The sequence below is a fragment of the Agelaius phoeniceus genome, chromosome 5, assembly GCF_051311805.1.
Source record: "Agelaius phoeniceus isolate bAgePho1 chromosome 5, bAgePho1.hap1, whole genome shotgun sequence".
Lineage (NCBI taxonomy): Eukaryota > Metazoa > Chordata > Aves > Passeriformes > Icteridae > Agelaius > Agelaius phoeniceus.
In genome coordinates this window covers 332690-352991 of record NC_135269.1, presented here as the reverse complement: position 1 = coordinate 352991, position 20302 = coordinate 332690, and the positions used below count along the sequence as shown (strand labels likewise).

At 38.4% G+C, this 20302-nt stretch overlaps 1 protein-coding gene across 27 annotated transcripts in view; it reads left to right on the top strand.

Moving 5' to 3' along the window:
• The window catches only part of C2CD5 (C2 calcium dependent domain containing 5), a 54580-nt gene that overhangs the window by 5660 nt on the left and 28618 nt on the right, over positions 1-20302 (top strand). For 6 of the 27 annotated variants that reach the window (XM_077178051.1, XM_077178048.1, XM_077178053.1 and 3 more), the window contains exons 4-12: positions 1496-1591; positions 2063-2218; positions 3014-3212; positions 4669-4872; positions 5729-5880; positions 8718-8912; positions 11214-11299; positions 16335-16443; positions 18201-18266. In XM_077178051.1, coding sequence (XP_077034166.1) covers positions 1496-1591; positions 2063-2218; positions 3014-3212; positions 4669-4872; positions 5729-5880; positions 8718-8912; positions 11214-11299; positions 16335-16443; positions 18201-18266 — 1263 coding nt within the window. Of the gene's footprint in view, positions 1-1495; positions 1592-2062; positions 2219-3013; positions 3213-4668; positions 4873-5728; positions 5881-8717; positions 8913-11213; positions 11300-16334; positions 16444-18200; positions 18267-20302 lie in introns of those variants that run through there. The other 21 variants (XM_077178064.1, XM_077178061.1, XM_077178060.1 and 18 more) reach the window with 10 other exon arrangements.

The following is a 20302-nucleotide window of genomic DNA, read 5'->3' as shown; positions in this document are numbered from 1 at the left end:
TTTTTGCTTTTGATTTGGATGGAACAGCTTTTGTCTCAGAGAGCCAATGTCAGTTTAGAGCAATTAACTTGCTGCTTGGATGCCTTTGTGCAGGACATCTCTGTGGCTGCCATTGTCCCCCTCCTTCATTATTCAGAGTGAATTCAATGACCTAATGATGTTCAAAGCTAATTATAAGTCATTGTTGGGAAATAATTAATGGTGTTCACCAGATGCTCATCATAACTGATGCACTGTATTTTTTGCATTTAAACCAGTTATAGCGAGCAGAAATATTAAGAAATATTGCAAAAACACTGTTTTTTTAAATTACCTTTTTATCCTATGCACATTCTCCTATCACGCATTCTCTTCTGGAGCTAAATTATGCAAACACTTGTTTCAGGATGTGTACAGCTGGTAGATTAGAGAGAGTTTGAATTCTCTATATTTTTCCAGATATGTTGGTATTTCATAGGTTTTTTCTGTGTAAGTAAAATTGGAATTCTTTTGTTTTCATGCTCATAGCAGTAGATTCCAATTATTGTGATTCTTGGCAAACATTAATTGAGCTTCCTTAAAAAAAGAATAAATACAATGTTCATAAGTTTGTATTAATTTTTTTCTTTCACCTCAACATGATTGTTTGTGAAAATGTATAGCCCTGAGGCATTTTCTGTTACAATAACTGAAGGCTTCTTCCTGTTGGCATTTTGGAAGGGAGATGCAGCTGATTTTATTGCAGTAATGTCTGAGCTGAACAACAAATCCAGTGCTGCTGTTTCAGTGTCATGTGCTGGTTGATAAAGGCTTCTGAAGACATGAGAGATCAGACTCATCAAGAAGTTTAGTCCTCAATATGTCAGAACCTATGATGTGTGAAATGATTTTGTTACTGGGTGGGGAAAAGAAGGAAAAGCTCAGAACAGGGAAGTAGAGAAGTCAAAAAGGAATGGTTCTGTGTTGGAAAATAATCCATTTCTAGTAAGGTTTAATCATAGTTGAAAATTAACCTTTGTCTAAAAGGACTATAATACCTTATTTTTATTTATTTCTTGTCACAGTTGAAGTATTTTGCAAACACTTCCTTTGTCACTTTGTGGTTCTAGAAAGAACCATAAATATTTGTCCTTGGGCTGAACTTCAGAGAGGAGCTTTACTGCAGTTGTGGAGTTGTTTCAGGCAGGAAACTGAGCAGAGAGAGCACCCTGCAGCAGAGGCCACTGCAGCACCAAGAGGCTGATGGCTTCTCTTTCCCCAGTCCCATCTTTCTTATAAAGTTCTGTTTGCTCCAGACAGGCATTTGAGGAGTGTTGCTTTCATTGTGCCACAGGCTTGGCAGAACTAGAAACTTCCTCTGAGCCAGTGTCTCTGCAGCAGACCTGAGAGGCAAGGCTATGGCTTCCTGCTCCTCTGGCATTAATTATTAATAACAGGAAATAATTTATAGGTCTAGTTTTGTATTGGTGCTGTCATATTGTTATAACTTCTGGTATTTCATGGTTTTTATTGACAGGTATACGTGGGGAGATCAACGTGGTGGTGAAAGTAGATCTCTTCAACGATTTAAACAGATTTAGGCAGTCATCCTGTGGCGTCAAATTTTTTTGCAGTAAGTAGAGGAAAAAAGTTTATTTGAACAAAAACTTTTGCCCTCCTTTTCCTTCTTTGCCTCTTCTGTCTCCCTTCTCATGGCAGAGAAGGGAGCTCATTGCATAAACCTAGTGGAGATAACATTTACACAAATTGCTTTTCTTTTTTAACACATTGTTACTGTTCACATTTCAAAACAATGTAAGTAACTGATGGGGTTTTTTAATGCCCAGAAGTTGCATTTCAGTGCCTCTGCATGCACATGTGGTGTTATTTTGGGTCCATATCCTTTGAAAGAGGCCCAAAGTGAAAAGGTTTCATTAAGGCACGTGCTGTAACTGGTACACTGGACAGTTACCTTAGCGGGGTGTGTCCATGTTGTCACAGAAAACGGTCTGGATGAAATCATTGTGGTGTGCAATGGATGTTTGTGTTGCTGCCCTTGGCTGGGAGGCCTGTCTCTCACCCCTTTGCTGTGTGTCTGCACCAGCCACGTCCATCCCCAAGTGCTACCGGGCTGTGGTGATCCACGGCTTCGTGGAGGAGCTGGTGGTGAACGAGGACCCCGAGTACCAGTGGATCGACCGCATCCGGACCCCGCGTGCCTCCAACGAGGCCCGCCAGAGGCTCATCTCGCTCATGTCAGGTACTGCACTGCCCCAGGGCACAGGCACTGCCCCCAGGGCACACAGGTGATGTTCTCCATGTGCCTTATTACCGAGGCAATCCAGCCACACAGAACCGTTCCTTTATTATGTCCTCCTAAAAAAGCATCTGTGGCCAACCAGCTCCCTACAGTCACAGCCTTTCAGTCCTTGTGTGCAGTTAATAGGAGTGGGACTGTTTGGTTTGCAGTAGAGGGGCAAAAAGTAGGAAATGAGATGAAGTATGCTCAAATAAATTGGTACATGAAGAAATTATAGATGCTTGTTCATATAGATTTTTAAGATGTTGCATTGTTTTGAAGTACTATATATGCTATATATAGTATACGGTACTATATATTATGTGCTATATATTATTTTTATATAATATATATTATTATATTATGTATTATTAATGTATTGAAGTATTAAATATGAAGTATTTAGAAACTTAGGTGAGTTCAACAGCACATCTTGACCTCTCTCTGAATAAGTAGAAAAAAGGAAAAAAAACCTACTGGAAAGAAAGACTAGTGGGAAAAACCTCTGAAATGATATGCTGTTTTGGCAGTCAGAATGGATTTGGAGAGAAAAGCAAAAAGCTGTGAGATTGGTATCACACGGTGTTGTAGGAGACAGAAGTTGTGGCTGGCTCCTAGGCCCAGCTATGTAGGATTGGGTTTATCACCTGTTCTGCTGACTTGGTTGGCACTCCAAAAGCTGAGTCAAAGACCACGAAAGAGAATAGAAGTGCAACTCTCACTGCAACTCTGAGCTCTTTACCTTTTGTTTTGTAGGTGAATTACAAAGGAAGATTGGCTTGAAGGTGCTGGAAATGAGAGGAAATGCTGTTGTTGGTTATTTGCAGTGTTTTGATTTGGAAGGAGAGTCTGGACTCGTAGTGAGAGCCATAGGAACAGCCTGCACGTTGGATAAATTAAGTAACACATCAGCATTTTTACCTGCATGTAACTCCCCATCCAAAGAAATGAAGGAGTAAGTATGAATTAGTAGCTTGTAGGGAAACAAGTTTCACCTCTCTTCCTTTGATACTCATTCAGTTTTTCATAACCAGTGTGAATTCTTTTTTCCCCAGAATTTGTTTTTCTTTTGTAGTTTTATTTGTCTGCAATAAGTTTTCTATTCCACAATTCTGAAATGTTTTAGGTTGGATGAGTTGTTATTTCAGTAGAAGCTGGAGTGGTAGTTCTCACTTAAGATGACTTTCTTTGTATTTATGTAGCAATAGTACTACATATGCTTGGCTTGTGATCCACCAGTTTAACTCTAATTAGTTCTGCTCTGATGCTGTGTTTGTGCAATGAACATTTTTGTGAGGACCTCTCACAAATATACTTTTGGTTCAAGCTTAAATGTTTGTAAGTGTATAAGAGAAGATAAATTTTGAATTCTGATTGTTCTGTCAGTGATTTAGACAATGACCCCAAAGAGGTCTCATCTTTTGTGTGCTTTGCTTTTTACTGTTGTAAAACAAGGACTATGGCAAAACAGGTAGACAGTGAATTTGCAGAGAAGTCTTTTTATGATGAGAATTAGAATTTTGTGATTTTTGTCATATGTACTGCAGCACCAAACAGTTTGAATGTTGTGATATGCGTACAAATTAATAGAAATATACTTGCAGTCTTCTTTCAACTGTTTTTTGCATGGATAAATTAGTTATTTTCTGTTTGGTAGAGCAATACAGGAAGGAAAAAACTGCACCAAGAAGTGTATTGCATATCCTGTATTTCTAGATGTATTAATTGAAGTAGCCATTTTCATTAACTTGAGCTGTTCTGTCACTGCAAGAGAGATGAGGCATTTTGGTTGTGCAGACATCAATTGCTCTGCAAAATTTTGCAAAATATGAGCTGACTTTTAAAAATTACTGGTTTCTATTTCACAGCATAGCTTGTTTAACTTGTCTTGATTTTAAAAAATTGCCTTGATAAGAACTTCAGAATGCAGGGCAGCATAGAGCAACGGCATGGTGTTTAAAAACATAAAAGGTAGACCTAGTAATTATCAACTTAAAAAGCACCCATGAATAAACCAGTGGCTTTCACTCTGCAGCAAAATGTGGAAATTCCACCTCCCAAATTATCCATGTTCAACTCTGTGATGGATATTGTCTCAGTTCAAAAAATGGGAATGTTTCTCTAAGGCAGTAAAATCAACTGATTTGATTCTTCTTATTCTTGGCTTTACTAACTTGATGGCCTGTTGCCAGAAATCAATGATGCAGTCAGAAGCAAGTGCTTAAGCTGTTCCTTTCCCTCCTTTTATTTCATCTGGACTCTTGCATGCTAGGAATTGCAATTCTTAGAGTCTGCTTAGAGTAAGAGATCTCCTCTATCTGAACTTCCCTGAAGTCATTGGTAACATAACTCTGCAACCTGTTTGTATGTATTGTTTTCTTTTCTCCCGCCCTGGCTGCAAACTCTCTCAGGTCTCCGCTGGTTCACGCGCCCAGCCATGGATGCCGCTCGACCCACAACAGCCCAATTCACACTGCTACTGGCTCACGGCTCACTCAGAACTTCTCTGTGTCTGTTCCCACTCTCATCTACACTGGTACGAGTCTGCTGACCCTCGCAGCTGGGCAGAGGCAGCCGCAGGCACAGTGCCCCCGCAGGGCAGGCAGGCAGGCAGGGTAGGCAGGTACCGCCCTCTCTCCTCCCCCGTTTCCTCAGGGACACGCCTGCTGTTCCCAGGGTGCTGCAGCTCCAGCAAATGCAGGATAGGTCTTGGACATGCCTCGCAGTCTCTTCCACAAAGCCACGCTCTTCACTGTCACATGCTCTTGCTTCCTGTGAAATTAACTAGAACAATAAGGTGATGTAACTGGGAAACGGTGATTTGAGCTCCTAATTGCTTTCAAACATAATTCACATACAGTAGGTTTTGAAATGGTTCTAGGAAGGGTCTGTGCCATTTGTGGAAGAGATGGTTTTAGAGAGCAGGTAAGTCAAGCTGTGCATAAATAAACTGTTTGTCAATAGAGTTGTTCCCATAAAGATTCTCCTCTTTGCTCTGTTTTTAGCTGTGGCATGCTGCTGATGCTATAGGATAAGGAAACATATCTCTTTTTTTTTTTTACCTTAAAATGCATATGTGTATATACATAAGTGTATAAATATGTATAAACACAGCTATAATTTGAAATCATTTTTTCTTTATTAAACTAACTCAAAGCATTGTGTATTTGACCAGATTTTTAAGCCATAAACTTTTCAATTTTTTTATTTTGCATATCTATATATAATTTTTTGTCACATCTCATGCCTTTCATTTGGCTTAATTGTTTCATTGTAGATGACGAGCATCTGTGTGTAGGATGCTGAGAGGGTAAAACAGCATTTCTTTGCCTCTGGCCTCATTCCCAGCCTCGCTCCTAAGGAATAGCTGCTGGCCCTGCCCCAGTCCCATCCTGGTGTTTGGATCATGCTGCTGTCAGCCAGGTCCTTTGGCACAGGATTACTGAATATGTTTCCACCTTCTTCTGGCAGGATTCCTTTCAATGAAGATCCCAATCCCAATACATATTCATCAGGACCCTCCACCCCTCTGAAAAACCAAACCTATTCCTTTTCACCTTCCAAGTCCTACAGTCGACAGTCCTCTTCTTCTGACACAGATTTGAGTTTGACACCCAAAACTGGTAAGGCACTTCCACCCACTTTTTGTTTTTGTTTCTCTTTTTATATTTTCATTCAACCCCTTTTGCTTTTTGGCATTTAAGTTATCAAAATGATGTGAAAATTGGAGACCTCACACAGCACACCTCAAGCTCTAAAGGGTTTCTGCAGGGTCCAAATTTCAATCCTGCCTGCATTTCCACTGTCCTGGATAACGTGAAAATTGCTTTTGTAACACAACTGTGTTGTGTTGAAGTCAAAACATCTCAGAGCATTAAGGGAGTCCTAAGTAATTGCCTTTTCCTTATTTCCTCCATTTCATATCACAGATCATAGGAGTGTATTTCTCACCACAATATGTTAAGGATGGTGTTACTAAAACCATGTAGCCTTCAAGCCTATTGTGTTGGGCCCTAAGTTTACTGCATACATTTATCTAATTTTGAACTCCCTTTTGCAAATTCAAAACTAGAAATGTAGCAGCCATTGTCTTTTCTCTTGGTATATGGAAATAGCTTTACGTAGACAGTATACACTTTCAAGGTAGCTTAAATTACATTAGAAGTAGTCCAGCCATCTTCAAAAAGCATTTTTCTTTTTCCATTGCTTTATCATAATTTTTTCAATTTGTTTTTTTTTTCCTCCCTCCTTATTTTTTAGTCTGTGGTTAGAATCATGTCAGTAATAATGTCAGCAAAACTCAAAGAATTACTGTATGTTTATTTTTCATTATATGACCAATGCTGTGAATTTTGCTACCATGGGGCAAAGTATTTTGTAGAATTGTATATAGAAGTGTGGTTAGTTTTTAAATGATGTTTTAAATTGTGGTGTTTGAAGCCCAGAACATCCTTGGCTCTATATAATGAGACAGATTTTAAGCATTTTAAGGTAGTTGATTCAGCTTTACTTGATAGCACTCCTTTCAAGAATTTTTCCTAGCAGGTAAATTGAATATTACGTTCAAATGGAGTTGTATTAAATATTTCATGCAGTTTATTCCCTAGATGTGTTAAAAATTTTCCTAATTAGCAAGCTGTCTTTCTTAGTGCTGTCTTCTGTCCTATTTCTAAAACAAACAAGCAAAAACAAGCACACTTTAGTTTTTGTCCTTTTTAAAGGATGTCTGTCCTCTGGGTAACCTATGGTGGTCACTCATTTAGAGGACCTACAGGTAGAACTGGATGCTCATTTCTTGGGAGCACCCCAAATTCAGGTGTTTGGCTTACTGAATATTTGAAAACCTGTTTCTTTTGATCAGATTTTCCATGGTAGAGATAATGTTGTGTAAAGGATTTAAATGTCACATAGGTGGTCATCTTTCTAGATGTAAGAGTTGTGAGTTTAGGCACGTGCAACTCACTGTGAATGAGTGAAGGTTTTAAAGCAGCAGCCTTATGTATTTCCTGGCAATGTTAGGTGGGTGATAAATCCTGTTGGTTTTAGTCAGTTCCTTCAGAACTGAAACAGATTGTCATTGGTGCCTCATGTTTGGAGGGATTTTTCAAGTATGTAAAGATGTTTTTAGCTGTCTTTCTAGTATTAAAGCAACCTGTGGGCATAGTTTTGCTTATTAGCACTCTCTTTTTGGCAGCTTCTAACTCTGCTACTGAAACTTGTCTGGAGAGGATTTTCTAGTTACATTTAAACATGCTCTATCTTGCTATGACAAACTCAATTTTGAATCTTAGACTAAAAGGACATCACCTCATGAGCAATCTGTTTTACCCAAAATTTGATAATATGCAGAAGACACTTCCATAACATACTAAATTCAGTATGTTGCTTTTAACAATTACTGTATATGTTTAGACCTCTGTTTTCATTTCCCAAGGCTGTTACCAAGTTCAGGTATCTCAGTGTGTAAGTTGGTGATGTCAGTAGTTAAATAAAGTTAAAGAAATGCAAATTTCTCATGTGACACATCTGATGTTACCAGGTTCGAGATACCCATTACTCGGGTTGGCTGATGTGAAAAATAAGTATTTTCTGCTATTTCTGCAGTACATTATATTCTCCTTTATTTCTCAGTCAGGTAGTTAGTGTGCTGACATATCTGAGATGGACATTAACCTGGAGAAATGGTGCAGGTACCACAATTTCCAGGATGAGTAACAAAACACTGGAGGCTGGAACCTGGATCTGCTTAAGCATCTAATTTTCAATAGCTCCAAATACAGAGAATATTGCCTTGATGTCTTCTGTGAAATGCAACTGTGCTTGTGTTAGCCATTCTGGTCTATAAATACATTTGCTGAATTTGGGTTAGAAATTAGAATTCTGGGAGTAGGGATATATTTTATGCCACTGAAAATGAACAGAATCAGGCTGACAAAAAGCATGATATTTTTTAATCAGATAATACATTCTGATGTGCCATAGCATATGTTTGGAGGAAATGGGTAAGGTGGGAACTCCTTTACTTGATGGGAACTTAGAATTCTACAAGATTTATTACTCTAGAAAATCATAAAATGAATCCATGGCCACTTTGGAAAGAACCTTTTCTACCAAGATAATGCAAGTAATCAGATTAAGTGTGTGCAAAGACTCTGTTGTTTGGGTTTTACTCCATACTATTTGCTATCAAATTTTGATTGGCATTTAAAATGTTTAATTACCATGTCTCTAAAAAATTCATTTCAAAATAAAGTTGATCAAGTAATGATTTTTAAGGACACGCTTCTCATGTACGTTGTGGAGCTGTATTGTCATTCCATTTCTATGTGTGTCAAGAAATATTTGCAGTAAGTGTTGATTCATTTAGAGAAAACAGAAATGCTTCATTTTGATTTCTTTTGTCCGTTTCTTTAGTCATCTTCTGAATCTACATCTTTGTCTCTATTACTTTCCTCCACAGCACCTTCCCCACAGGGACCTAGGATTTTCCTGTTTCCCAGCTCCCCTTCACTCTCTTGTGATTCCCCACATCTTAAAAAGTCCTGTCTCCTCCTCTCGGGGTCTAGCATTAAACCTCTACACTCTAGCCATGTCAGCCCAGTTGTTCTGAGGAAAAGTGTTTCTTTCACTGAAGAGCTGCTTCTGGCTGCTTCTGGTAGGATCTGTCTATTATGGCCTTTTAAACAAACTTTGAAGGAAATGTTGCTATTTGATTAACACACAGCTGCTTCTGTAACCCTGGGTTTGCTCAGTTAGCCTCTGAAAGCTGCTGGCTACATGACTATGTATTCCATCTCTCACCTCTGCCCCAGAAGCTTGAAACACCTTCAGAACTTCCTAGAGGATTTGAAACAATGTCATTTATGCTGCCGAATTACTTCTTTACCCTTGAAAATTAGCCTTTGCTGATTGGATTGAAATAATTTGCTTTATTTCTAATCCCACACATTGTCCTCACTTTGTTGCTCCTGCATTTTGCATGGAGCAGCTGCTCATTGCACTTGCTCATGAATTCATTCATAATTTGCTGAAATAATGGTTGTCAGATGCTACCAGCTCTGCTTTTTAATTTAACCTTTTAAACAAAGCCCATGCTTTTTATTTTTACTGCCCACTTTTTCATTTCACTGACATGGATTATTTTTAGAGATTTCAATTAAATAATTGTTGGTATTATTGACTTTGCTTTTTTTGTAGAAACTCTTTTGGTTAGTTTGTATTTTTTGAGTTTGTTTCATGTGTAGAATTTATGCTATGTTTGTCTGTATTTAGTCTTGTATAGTCCCTGACAGTGATGTTTAGAATCAATGCTAAATAGTACAAGCAATTTAATCTTGTTTAATGGGACTATACAGATACTAATAGTTTTGTTTCCTTATCCAAGAACAGCTAAAAATACTCATTGAAAATTATAGTGGTTTTATATCTAATTACATGGTAATGGTAGCTTAGTAACTCTTGAAAATGAATGAATGAATGAAGTTAGGAGTGAATTTATATATACATTATTAAGTCTGGTATTACTTCTAGATCTCCCAGTCTTAGGTAAAACAAATAACTGCACTTGGATATATATTTTCACTCTTTTTCATCCTTACCAGATTCTTGATCAGAAGGAAAAGGAAACTAGCAAGGAATTATTATGTTGAATCAGTTAGAAATTCTGGAAAAGAAAATCTTGGCTTCATTTCTAACTGTTTGCACTGTGCTGTTTGTATTTCATCCTGCTCCTGACACCTTTCTGTTCTTTATGCACTGCTTTCCTCTGCTGCTTAGGGGCTTCTTTTTGCTTTGTCCTGTTAGCCCTGATGGCTTTAGACTTAAGGAATAGCAAGGAGGATGCGTTTTGGGCATGACCTATTACCAAGAAAGTCTGAGTCACTGGCACTGTGTTTGCTTTAGGAAAAGTGCACCTTGGCATGTGTTTGCAGTGCTGTGTGAGCACAGAGCCCCCAGGTCACTGTCAGACACATAACCTGCAGCTCAGCACGCTCTGTGAAGGGACATGGCCCTGCAAGTGATGCCCCAGCAAGGGTGCTAGTGCACAATCAGGTGTCAGTGCAGCTGCCAGCTTGCTGTGCACAAACCCCCTGTGCTAGGGAGAGGGTTGGAGGTGAAACTCTGAAAGAAGAAAAGAGAATTGCCATGTTATGCAAAATTGGAGTTTATCTCATGTTCATAATCTGCAGGTTATGTGTGTGCCAATATAGTAATCAAATAAGTGTAGTTTTAAATGCTGAGCAGTAGTAGCCCCTAGCTTATTTGAGTGAATCAGATGAGTATTTCATAGTGTAAAATAATTCATAATTTTTCCAGAGTTTATGTTCAAATCAAAGGATATGCATTGCATTTGTACTTTCTTCTTGCTCCTAATCATGCATTATGTAACTGCTGCTATAATTGTGTACAGTCTTCTGCTTGTAGTTAGGAAAGGTGGTTTTAGTTACCTGAAACTCTCTGAAAACCAGATTTTTATTACTTCTATTAAATAAAAATATTATATTAGTGAGAGATACACAACTGTAGAGTAGTCTGACAGAGAGACTCTTTTTGATAAGGGCAGATAATATGGTTTTATAAAAACTTAATGTGAAAATTAGATCTCTATTTAAATAAAAAAAATTCTATATTGTAGGAAAGAATTTTAAACCCACATCTTTAAGTTTTTATATTTTAAAATTGATTTTAATTCAGGTTGACAGCAGGAAAAAATCTTAGATGGGGGGGTTTGTTCAAATACTTATAAAATCACTGCTAGTTGTGTGAGAAGGAAAACCTAGAACAACCCTCAAACCAAAATTAAATTTTTGATGCCTTTTTTTTTTCTTAGAAATTAAAATTATGGGGAAATTTTGCCTGTTTTCAATGACTCATTTTTATCTATTTTGAACTCACTCTTTGATTACAAATTATAATATATGTTTCTTTGAATGTCATTTGTACTGATATTCTTCAGGAATGGGCAGTGGGAGTGCTGGAAAAGAAGGGGGGCCGTTTAAAACTCTTTTAAGACAACAGACTCAGTCAGCTCTGGAACAAAGGGTAAGGCATTTTATACTTCCATTTCTGGTTTACTGAAGTGAAAATTTATCTTGTTCTAAGTTAATGTTTGCTTTTACTTTGTTTGAAAAAATGTTAGTTTTGGTGTGAACTTAGTACAAATGTTGACTGTTTAGTAGCCCTTTTATACACAAATTATTTAAATATGAATATATTACTAAAGCCCTGGGAGAAGTGGAGCAATTAAGTATGCACAGCACTCAAGTAATTCCAGTGGTATTAAGAAGTTATGGGAGAAATTACCATTGTGTGGTCTCTGAAAGGTACTGATGCATGTTAAGTTTAACACTTGAGTAAAGACATGATGATAAGGTTTTCACAGAAGCCAAATTCAGGAACATTGGCTGGCAGGGCTTTAAACAAGCTGAAAATCCCGTTTGGGTTTGGGAAAAGTTTCAGGTTTTGGGAATGGAGTTGTTACCTTGTGCTCTAGTCAATGGAGTAGAAGGTAGCCTTTAATTGGGAACTTGAAACTGAACTACTTGCCAAGCAGTAAAAGGCATTTATACATTTAAACTTTTCCTCTATTGCACTAAAAATGCCATCTGTCATTAAACTGAACAGACTATATGATGAAAATAGTGGTTTTAATAAATTGTTTACATTTGGAATGAGTAATTGCAACTTTTTTTTATAAACTATACACTGCTTTGATCAAAATGTTGATAATGAGATGTATTGAGGGAAGAAATGGGAGTATATTCGTACTAGAAATAAATGTATTGCACCCAAGTGTGGTTGTGTTCACAGGGGTCTCAGGATGAGGGAAGAGATGAGAATGTTGACTCCATGTTTCAGAAGGCTTGATTTATTATTTTTTGATATATATTGTATTAAAACTGTACTAAAAGAACAGAAGACAGGATTTCATCAGAAGACTGGCTAAGAATAGAAAAAGGAATGATGATAAAGGCTTGTGACTGAGACAGTCTGGACAGCTGGGCTGTGATTGGCCATTAATCAGAAACAACCCCATGAGCCCAATCCCAGATGCACCTGTTGCATTCCACAGCAGCAGATAACCATTGGTTACATTTTGTTCCTGAGGCCTCTCAGGAGGAAAGATCCTCAGGGAAGGGTTTTCCATAAAACACGTCAGTGACACCGAAGCTGGTGCCGCGGGCCGTGCGCGTTGGCTGGGAGCAGAGGCGCTGCAGGTGCGGGGTGTGACGGGGGCTTGCACACACAGGAGCCTGCCTGCAGCGAGTGCTGACTCTGCTCTCCTCTCTTGTGTTCCCGTGGCTAAGGGAGGATCGCCCCGCAGGTTCTGTGCCAGGCGGGTACGTGGCAGCAAACGGGACCCCTCAGCCCCCTCCCTGCTCCTGGGGCTTCCAAAGCACCACCTCACAGACGGGCGTTCGGGAGCCTTCCCAGAGCTCTTTGTGATCTTGTTCATGCGGAGTTTTTCACATTTGTTGGTTTTAAGAGCATTTCTTAGATCGGTGTATTTTGCATGTTGATACATTTCAGTTAATGTTTTAGTTCAGGTATGAATACAAATCCGTGGCTTTTTGCTTTTAATTTTTTATTTGGCTGAAGGGAATGCATTAAAACAAGCCTTTTGTCTGTTTACCTTTGATTTTTGCTAGCATTTAGACTTTCCATGGCTGATCTTTTTATTTCCTTAGGAAGCTTTTTAAAGACAATTAAAAAAGTAAGATAAGAGCCCTTAATGTATTTTTAGAGCCTGAATTATTTGCACATTATTTTGATAAGGTCTTTGTATTGGCTAGTAGAAAAAAGATCCTGTAAAATGGGACGGAGACATGTTGAATCTGTTATTGATGGCAACTATGGTGTAACAGCAAAGCATGTGGACAGTTAATTGATAAAAATATGTTCATTCTGTCTTCTGAAAATTTCATATTGGATGTGGTTTTGCTGTGGTGTTACCTCTTTTGGTTACCTTGAAGCTGAGTTAACTGGAATGAATAACATCTATAAGTTATTTTGTCTGTTTTAGTACTACACACATAAACAGTGCACTCTACTTGTCTGGGTTGCTTAGGATAGCAAGTATTTAGGAAAACAAAGAAGAAATTCAGTATATATAATGCAGTTTCACATGTATTAGATATATCATAAAATCCCAGAATACTTTGAGTTTGCGGGACCTTAATGATGATCTTATTCCAGCCACCCTGCCTTGGGCAGGGACACATTCTGTGAGACCAGGTTGCTCAAATAGTTCTTTTGAGTCTTAGATTATTGGGGTATATGGTAATGCTGAGGTACCTGAAAATCAGCTCATTTAGTTGCATGTCTCAACAGCTTTGTTTTAACCAAATGTGGTTTTGGTATATTACTTAAATAACCCTAACTGCAAACTGAACAGAGTTAGTTAGAAGGGTCATATTCCTCAATTTCTTCCCTGAAAATGAACCTGTAGAAAATACAGCAGTGGAAAACTCAGGTACATGTTACCTTGTACATAAATAACTGTTAAAAATTCCCTGGACATCTGTAGATAGCAAGAGTAACTGTAGCACTGCTGTCTCTCTGTATATTTTTAACTAAAAAAAAAATACATGCTGCATTTCCATCAGTAGGAAAATTTGATGTTATCTTACTCCTCAAACATTAGCCTATATTTTTGTAGAAATGACCAAAAGCTGCTCTCAGTGGTATTTCATGTCTCACTTCCACAAATTCTGGACAAATTCTGGTTTCTTCCTGTTTTTACGTTCTGCAAGTGCTTGAGTGATCTCTTCTGCTGCCTTTTCAAAAGGGGGATCTGGTGGCCTTCATCTCTGAAGGGCACTGCAGGAAATGTGTTTTCTGGGAGATTTGCTTGGCTGAAATCCTGACTTGAACATCTTTCCATCTTTTCTTTCCAGTGACTTCTTACCCACCCATCCCCTCAGTTCAGGTGAAGAAAAGCTGTGAGGTTGTTTGGCCACCTTGGGGGGTGGCACAGTAATTTTGAACTCTTACAGTTTGCAACATGTAATTGAGGCTGGAACTTGTATTTAAGTAAGATAATAATAGCATTTTAAAAACCTCTAAATTAAATAAAAAAAGGAAAAAAAAGTCTTCATATGAAGTGACAGAGTTCCATCTGTGTCAGAATGAGTGAGAGATTGTTAACAGAGTTCTGTCAGAATGGTTCAGTGAGTCTGCTACCCAGATTTGTCTGTGGCTCCAGTTACCTGAGAAACACCTTCTTTTATCAGGTGTCATAATACAGGCTTGGGAGTATTGATACATGCACTGAGATAGAACCAAGATGTTGTTTGCAGTTTGGCCTGGTTTCTAGTGTAGGGAATCAGGCAAACTGCAAGTGTGAGCATGTTAAAATTACTTGCAGTACAAAGTCTTATGGAAAGGAACAGAAAATGGAAAAACTTCTGAATTTCCATTTAGATGAAAAAACAATGGATTTGCTCAAGCTTTAGAGCATGGAGTATTGTTTCCTTTGCCCACTCCATACTGCTTCAGCCTGGTGTAAATGTGTGTATACAGAGAATGAAAGTGTAGTAAAGGATTAATGGAATTTCATAAAGGTGGCACATTCAGAAAACTCCTTTATTCATTTCTGCAGTCCTGGGAAAGCAAGTAATTTGAGTATTTTGGCTATTCTGGTAACTTGCAAGGCACTTTGCAATCTGTTAGAACCTTCTGGGGGAATCTTCACTGCATCCCTCTCTAGAATCCATCTCAGCTCCTGGAGACCCATTGGTCAAGCAGGTTTGCAGAGTCCTGGGGTGAAATCTGCCTACTTCTTCATTGCATCATACGGCAGAACTGCAGGGTTTGGCTTTTGGGATTGTTCTTCTTTTTCTTCTGGTTATTGATACTATGGTCACTGATTTAAAGGTTTGCCTCCTAATTTTGAAAGTTTAAGCCAAATGAAAATCCAGAAAACTTGAAGTTTGTAGGAGCTTTTAAAAGTTCTAAGAGTTTCTATTAGAAGGGTGGCAAGAATCCTGAAGTATTAATTCTTAAACCTATGTTGGGCTCTTGTTTAAGCTAATTTTTCATGCCATGTATTGCTGGAAGAGCCTGATCCTCGCTGAATCTGCAGCATGTGTGCTGTTCAGGTAGAAGCTTGGTTGAACTGTACTCTTTCCAAGTATGTGAGAAAGGAATCTATCCTCTACTTTCTCTCATATAAAAATACGGTGTTTATTTGTTCCATTTAATCAGTTACTATTATACAAAACATGATTGCATGATTTTTCTTTTTCTTTGCTTTCTGCATTTAGAATTGCTGAACACGAATTATTGCCTTTCCCCCATAAGTGTGCTATTATGGATATATCAGACATATCACAGAACGTCTCTGGAGCAATTAAAATCTGGGTTTGGGCTCAGTTTTTTGAATATGACTTTTATTTCATCAAATGAGTCTTGAAAAATTGCCATTATTACTTACTTTGCCCTTTTTATGAATTAAAAGCTGGAGTAGTTACTGAAAGTTAAGTCTTTATTTTACTTATTAACTGGAAGCGAATTGTTTTAGTTTAAGAATTTACAGTTGTGTTTCAAGACCTGAGCTTTATTTTAAAAGATGTATATTTACTTGTTATATTTAGAGTTTACTAGCAGAGCAGTCCTTTGATATTTTTAGGTATGTTTTCCTGTAATCAGACCGTCCTCATTCTTGCAGGATTACAGTTTGTTCCACCCTGTGCTTCAGAATCAAATTACAGTCAGTTGTAATGAGAACACCTAAAAATGGAGAAAAATTTTATTTTTTTATCAGCTAATGAAAGAATTCTGGTGTTTAGCAGCCATGGTAAAAGTGGATCAATAGAGATTTTATTAATCTAAAAATATGTAAAGTTTTGGTTGTTTATCACTGTTGTGCTGAGAAACAACTCTGTGGGGGAAAAGTACTGAGTGTGTGGAACCTGTGCTTTCCTGGCCCTGGGGCTGTGGGCACGCGTGGCTCTGGGGGTGCCTCTGCCCAGGGCGCCGCAGTGCTGGCATCCAGGGCAGCGAGAGCTCGGTGCATGTCGCTGCCCCGCCGAGGCCCTGCTCAGCTCTGCACTAATGCTGCTTCTTGTGCCCACAGGAATTCCCCTTCTTCACCCTGACCACCTTCCCACCCGGCTTCCTGCTCCATGTCGGGGGCGTCGTCAGCGCGCGCTCCGTGAAGCTCCTGGATCGCATCCACAACCCCGGTACGTCCGCACGGGAATGCGGGAACGCAGCACGGGAGCGCAGGAACACCTGCCTGGCACAGCCTGCCTCCCTGCCCGGTGGCACCTTGGGGAGGGACAGATCTGTTCCAGCTGGGCATTGCAGAGAGCCATTGAGGCTCGGGAAATGAGTTACTCAAAGGTTGTGGTTTTGGTGAGAAACCTTTCAGCAAATTAAGCTAGTAATAACAACAATGCTTGGAATCAGTAACTCTGCACTGAAAGCTAGCTTTGAATTATTGAGGGATTAATTAATTTTTTGCTGCTTTTTGTGATTAAAACTCTATGCAAGTTTTTCCATTCAAACAAAAATGCGATTAAATGCTTGATCTTAACTATGAATCTTTTCCCATTTTCAGCTCCTTGAAATCTTTAAGGACTAATGGCTACAACTCACAACGTGGTTTTTCACCTTTACAGTTTTGTTTCTGTTCTTAAAAGCCTTTACTGAACAGTACTTCAAGATTTTTATGTATTCTTTTCCTGGGATCCCCAGCACAGGAACTCATGGGGTTTGCATGTCCTAGTTCTAATGTTAGAACTGAGTGACTTTTGGCTCTCAAGACTTGGTTGGTTTAGTTACTGAGTCTAGATGAGGAATGCTTTGCAAAAAGCTGGAGTCGACAGTGCACTTAAAAATGCAGAGGAGAGGAAAAATAGCACCTGCAGTGGTTTTGCATGCACTAGTCAGGAGTAATAAAAAGAAGTTTATGCAAATACATCCTTAAAAACAAGTACAAAAAACCTAATCTTTTCCTTTTCTTCCTATGGCCCAAGGCAAGCAATTCTCCAGGCAGGTAGATCAGATTGTTGCTGATCTAAAGATTCAGGAAGCTGGCAACATGTAATTAAATCCAAGACTTAATTTGAATTAGATCCTCCTTGTTTAAGGGATGTTTTTCAAGTGTATTAGTACACAATGTTGCTCTTTTGTTTTCCTATTCTAAGATCTATTTACGCAGTGGAGATTAAAAGAAATGTCAGAATATAATTAATACGTGAGTCTTTCTTTGCCACAAAGTTATTTTATGATTTTGTGCTTTCAACAGATTTCTGATACCGGTCTCTTATGTGTAAAATTTACTGTGCGATAGATACAGACAGAATATTAAAAAAAATCAATTTTGCTCAGAAGTTTTAAAAACTGATTTCTTGTATTATGCACTCCTTCCTTTTTACCAGCTGATTGGAAGCAGTATAAGCCATAAGGCAAGAAGAGATGTGTGTTTGCAGAGCTGCAGTGTTTCTGTGAGACTTGCACATTGCTCCTGACAAGTGAATGTAAAATGCATGATCCTTGGAACTCACATTGCAAAACAGCAGGAACAAAAGGGGAATGAAGGCACGTGGCTGTGGGAGGGAAGGTGGAGGAGTAGGAAAAAATTCTGATATAGTTATGATTGTGAAGCATTTGAGTCAAATAAGTCTGTAAAATATTAAAGGAAGCAAACAAACTGGCAAAATAATGAATCAGGAGAAGGTGGGAGAGGAGAGAACATTTGCAGGTGGATTAAGAGCTTGCCAGTAGGACCAAACTGCAGATACTATCCACGTTGGTCACTAGTGCCAGACTGCTCTAGCATGCTCCTTTTTCCCTTTCTATTTCAGCCTCTGATTAACTCTGCTGTCTGTGTCTTTCCAGTTCCTGTGGAGTGGTGTTGTCAATTGTGTTCTTGTTGGTAGTTTTTTCACTATTCTGCTGCTATAACTGATCTACTAATTTGCTGTTTTGAACTCAGCCTTTGTCGGAATTATGGGTAACACAAGATCATACAAACTGCTAGACTGGAATAGTTTCAATTCAGGTATTTTATTAGTCATTCAGTACTACATATGCTGACAGAAATTATGGCAGCTCAGTGAAGTTATTAGAAATGCTCTAGGATGTTTAGGTTAATGCCTCAAATTTAAATCTATTTAATCATCAAATGCCTAAATGTCATGTTTTCATGCTGTTAAAGACTTTCTTTAAAATTGCAAAATATTGTTTTAGTATAAAATAGTATTGCTAAGAATAATTTAATATCCATCTGGAAAGCTGAATGTTCAGATGTTTATTTAATAGTCACGTTCAGCTCAGCATCCATGAAGGAAGTAATTTAGGATAAGAGAATGGATCCTTCCTTGCACAGTTGGGATCATGTCAGGTGTGATTTTTTTTTTTTTTTTTTTTTTGGTTTGGGGTTTTTTTGTGTAATGAGTTTTTGGGTGTTTATTTTGGCCTATTGGTTTGATTTGGGGGGACTCTTGGTTAGTTTTGTTGTTTTGCATGGGCTTGCACTTTCTTAAACAAAGGCTTTCCTTCTGTTAATTTCAGGACATCAATGAATGTTTGTTCTTAATACTAGCTCTAAAATAATAGTTGTATTATAGATAATAATAGATCTAAAAAATATCCAGGAAAAATAGAGGACAGAGGACTATCAGTTTAAAGAGAAGGGTAGTATGTAGCCCAGGATTTGTTGGTTCATAAATCTTGTATTGTAGAATGCAGCCCGTTACAGGACCCTAAACATAATTATTTGAACTTTTTAATCACTTCATTACCCAGCTCGAAAAAAGCCCCATTATCCTTCATTTTTATGCAGTTTTAGTAATCACAGTGTGTAACTTCCTTATACAGCTGTAGAAGGAATGGATGAGTTGGTGCAGTCTAGATGCAGTGGAGGTTTCTCTCTGTCATGTTTTCCCTGTGGGAAGATGGCATGGTGTGGCAGAGGGGCAGGAATAACTTCCTGCACAGAACATCCAAGCCAGTAGACTTGTCAGACTGTGGCATTTATAAAGCTGGCACCATAAAAAGGTACAGAGCTGACCTCTGAGGGCTTGCTTCCCCCACACACTTTCCTTCTTGGTAATTCACTCTTGCCATGCAGCTCTGTATCATGCTCTAAAATTCAGTTTAAACATGCAGTTATCTAAAACCAGGTATTTTTCATTCTGCAAATTGTTCAAAAGTAGGGAGAGCTTAAAACTATTGGCTCATTTTAATTGTTCTTTTTACAGTAAGCATCCTTTAAAATTATGATTGAGCTTTTCTGATTTTGTTTTTTTTTGCTTGTTCTAAAGTGATAATCTTTTAAAATTAACTTTCAGTATATAAAAGAATATTGTCAAATTCTCAGGTCTGTGACTGGTATGGCATAGTCTGATCCAAGGTGTTAAAAATATGTTGAAATTTTTGTGTATTGTGTGCAACCTTGAAAAGTTGGAATTCATTGTTGCTTCTTCCAGATTGTTTAGTGGGATGTTTTTATTGAAAGAATTTTGTTAGAATAATGGACTAAATGAATTTATGTACTGACACTAAACTTGCCTTGAGCTAGGCTAGAAAGTGATCCACAGTGTAAGATTAGAAGCCAAGCGCAAGTCAGGAATTCAGTTCTTGGCAGAATATCCAGAAGTGTTGTCTGAATTTTTTAGAGGTCACAGGAAAATGAATGTGCATTTCTATGGATATAAAGCATTTACACCGGAGGTGTTGGTTGGAGTAGAGAGGTGTAAAGCAAGGAGTAGCTGTGGAGTGATCCCTGCTGAGAGCTGGCAGTGTTTGTGTAGCCCTGGTGTCAGGAGCTGAGCAGGTTGGCCCTGCTGCTTTGGGATGAGCAGGTTGCACTCCTGTTCCTGCAGGGCCAGGTGTGCTGCTGGACAGAGAATGCTGTCACAGCCACAAGAGGGATAACATTATTTTCCTTTTGGAAAACACTCAGGCTTCGTTTCAGCCTGCTTAGTAACTGTGTACTGCAGAAGGATACTTCTTTTTTTTTTTTTTTTAATTTGTCTTGCCAATGATTTAATTGTATGTAAGATACAGCTGGAGCATCCAGTGGTAGGGGAATGT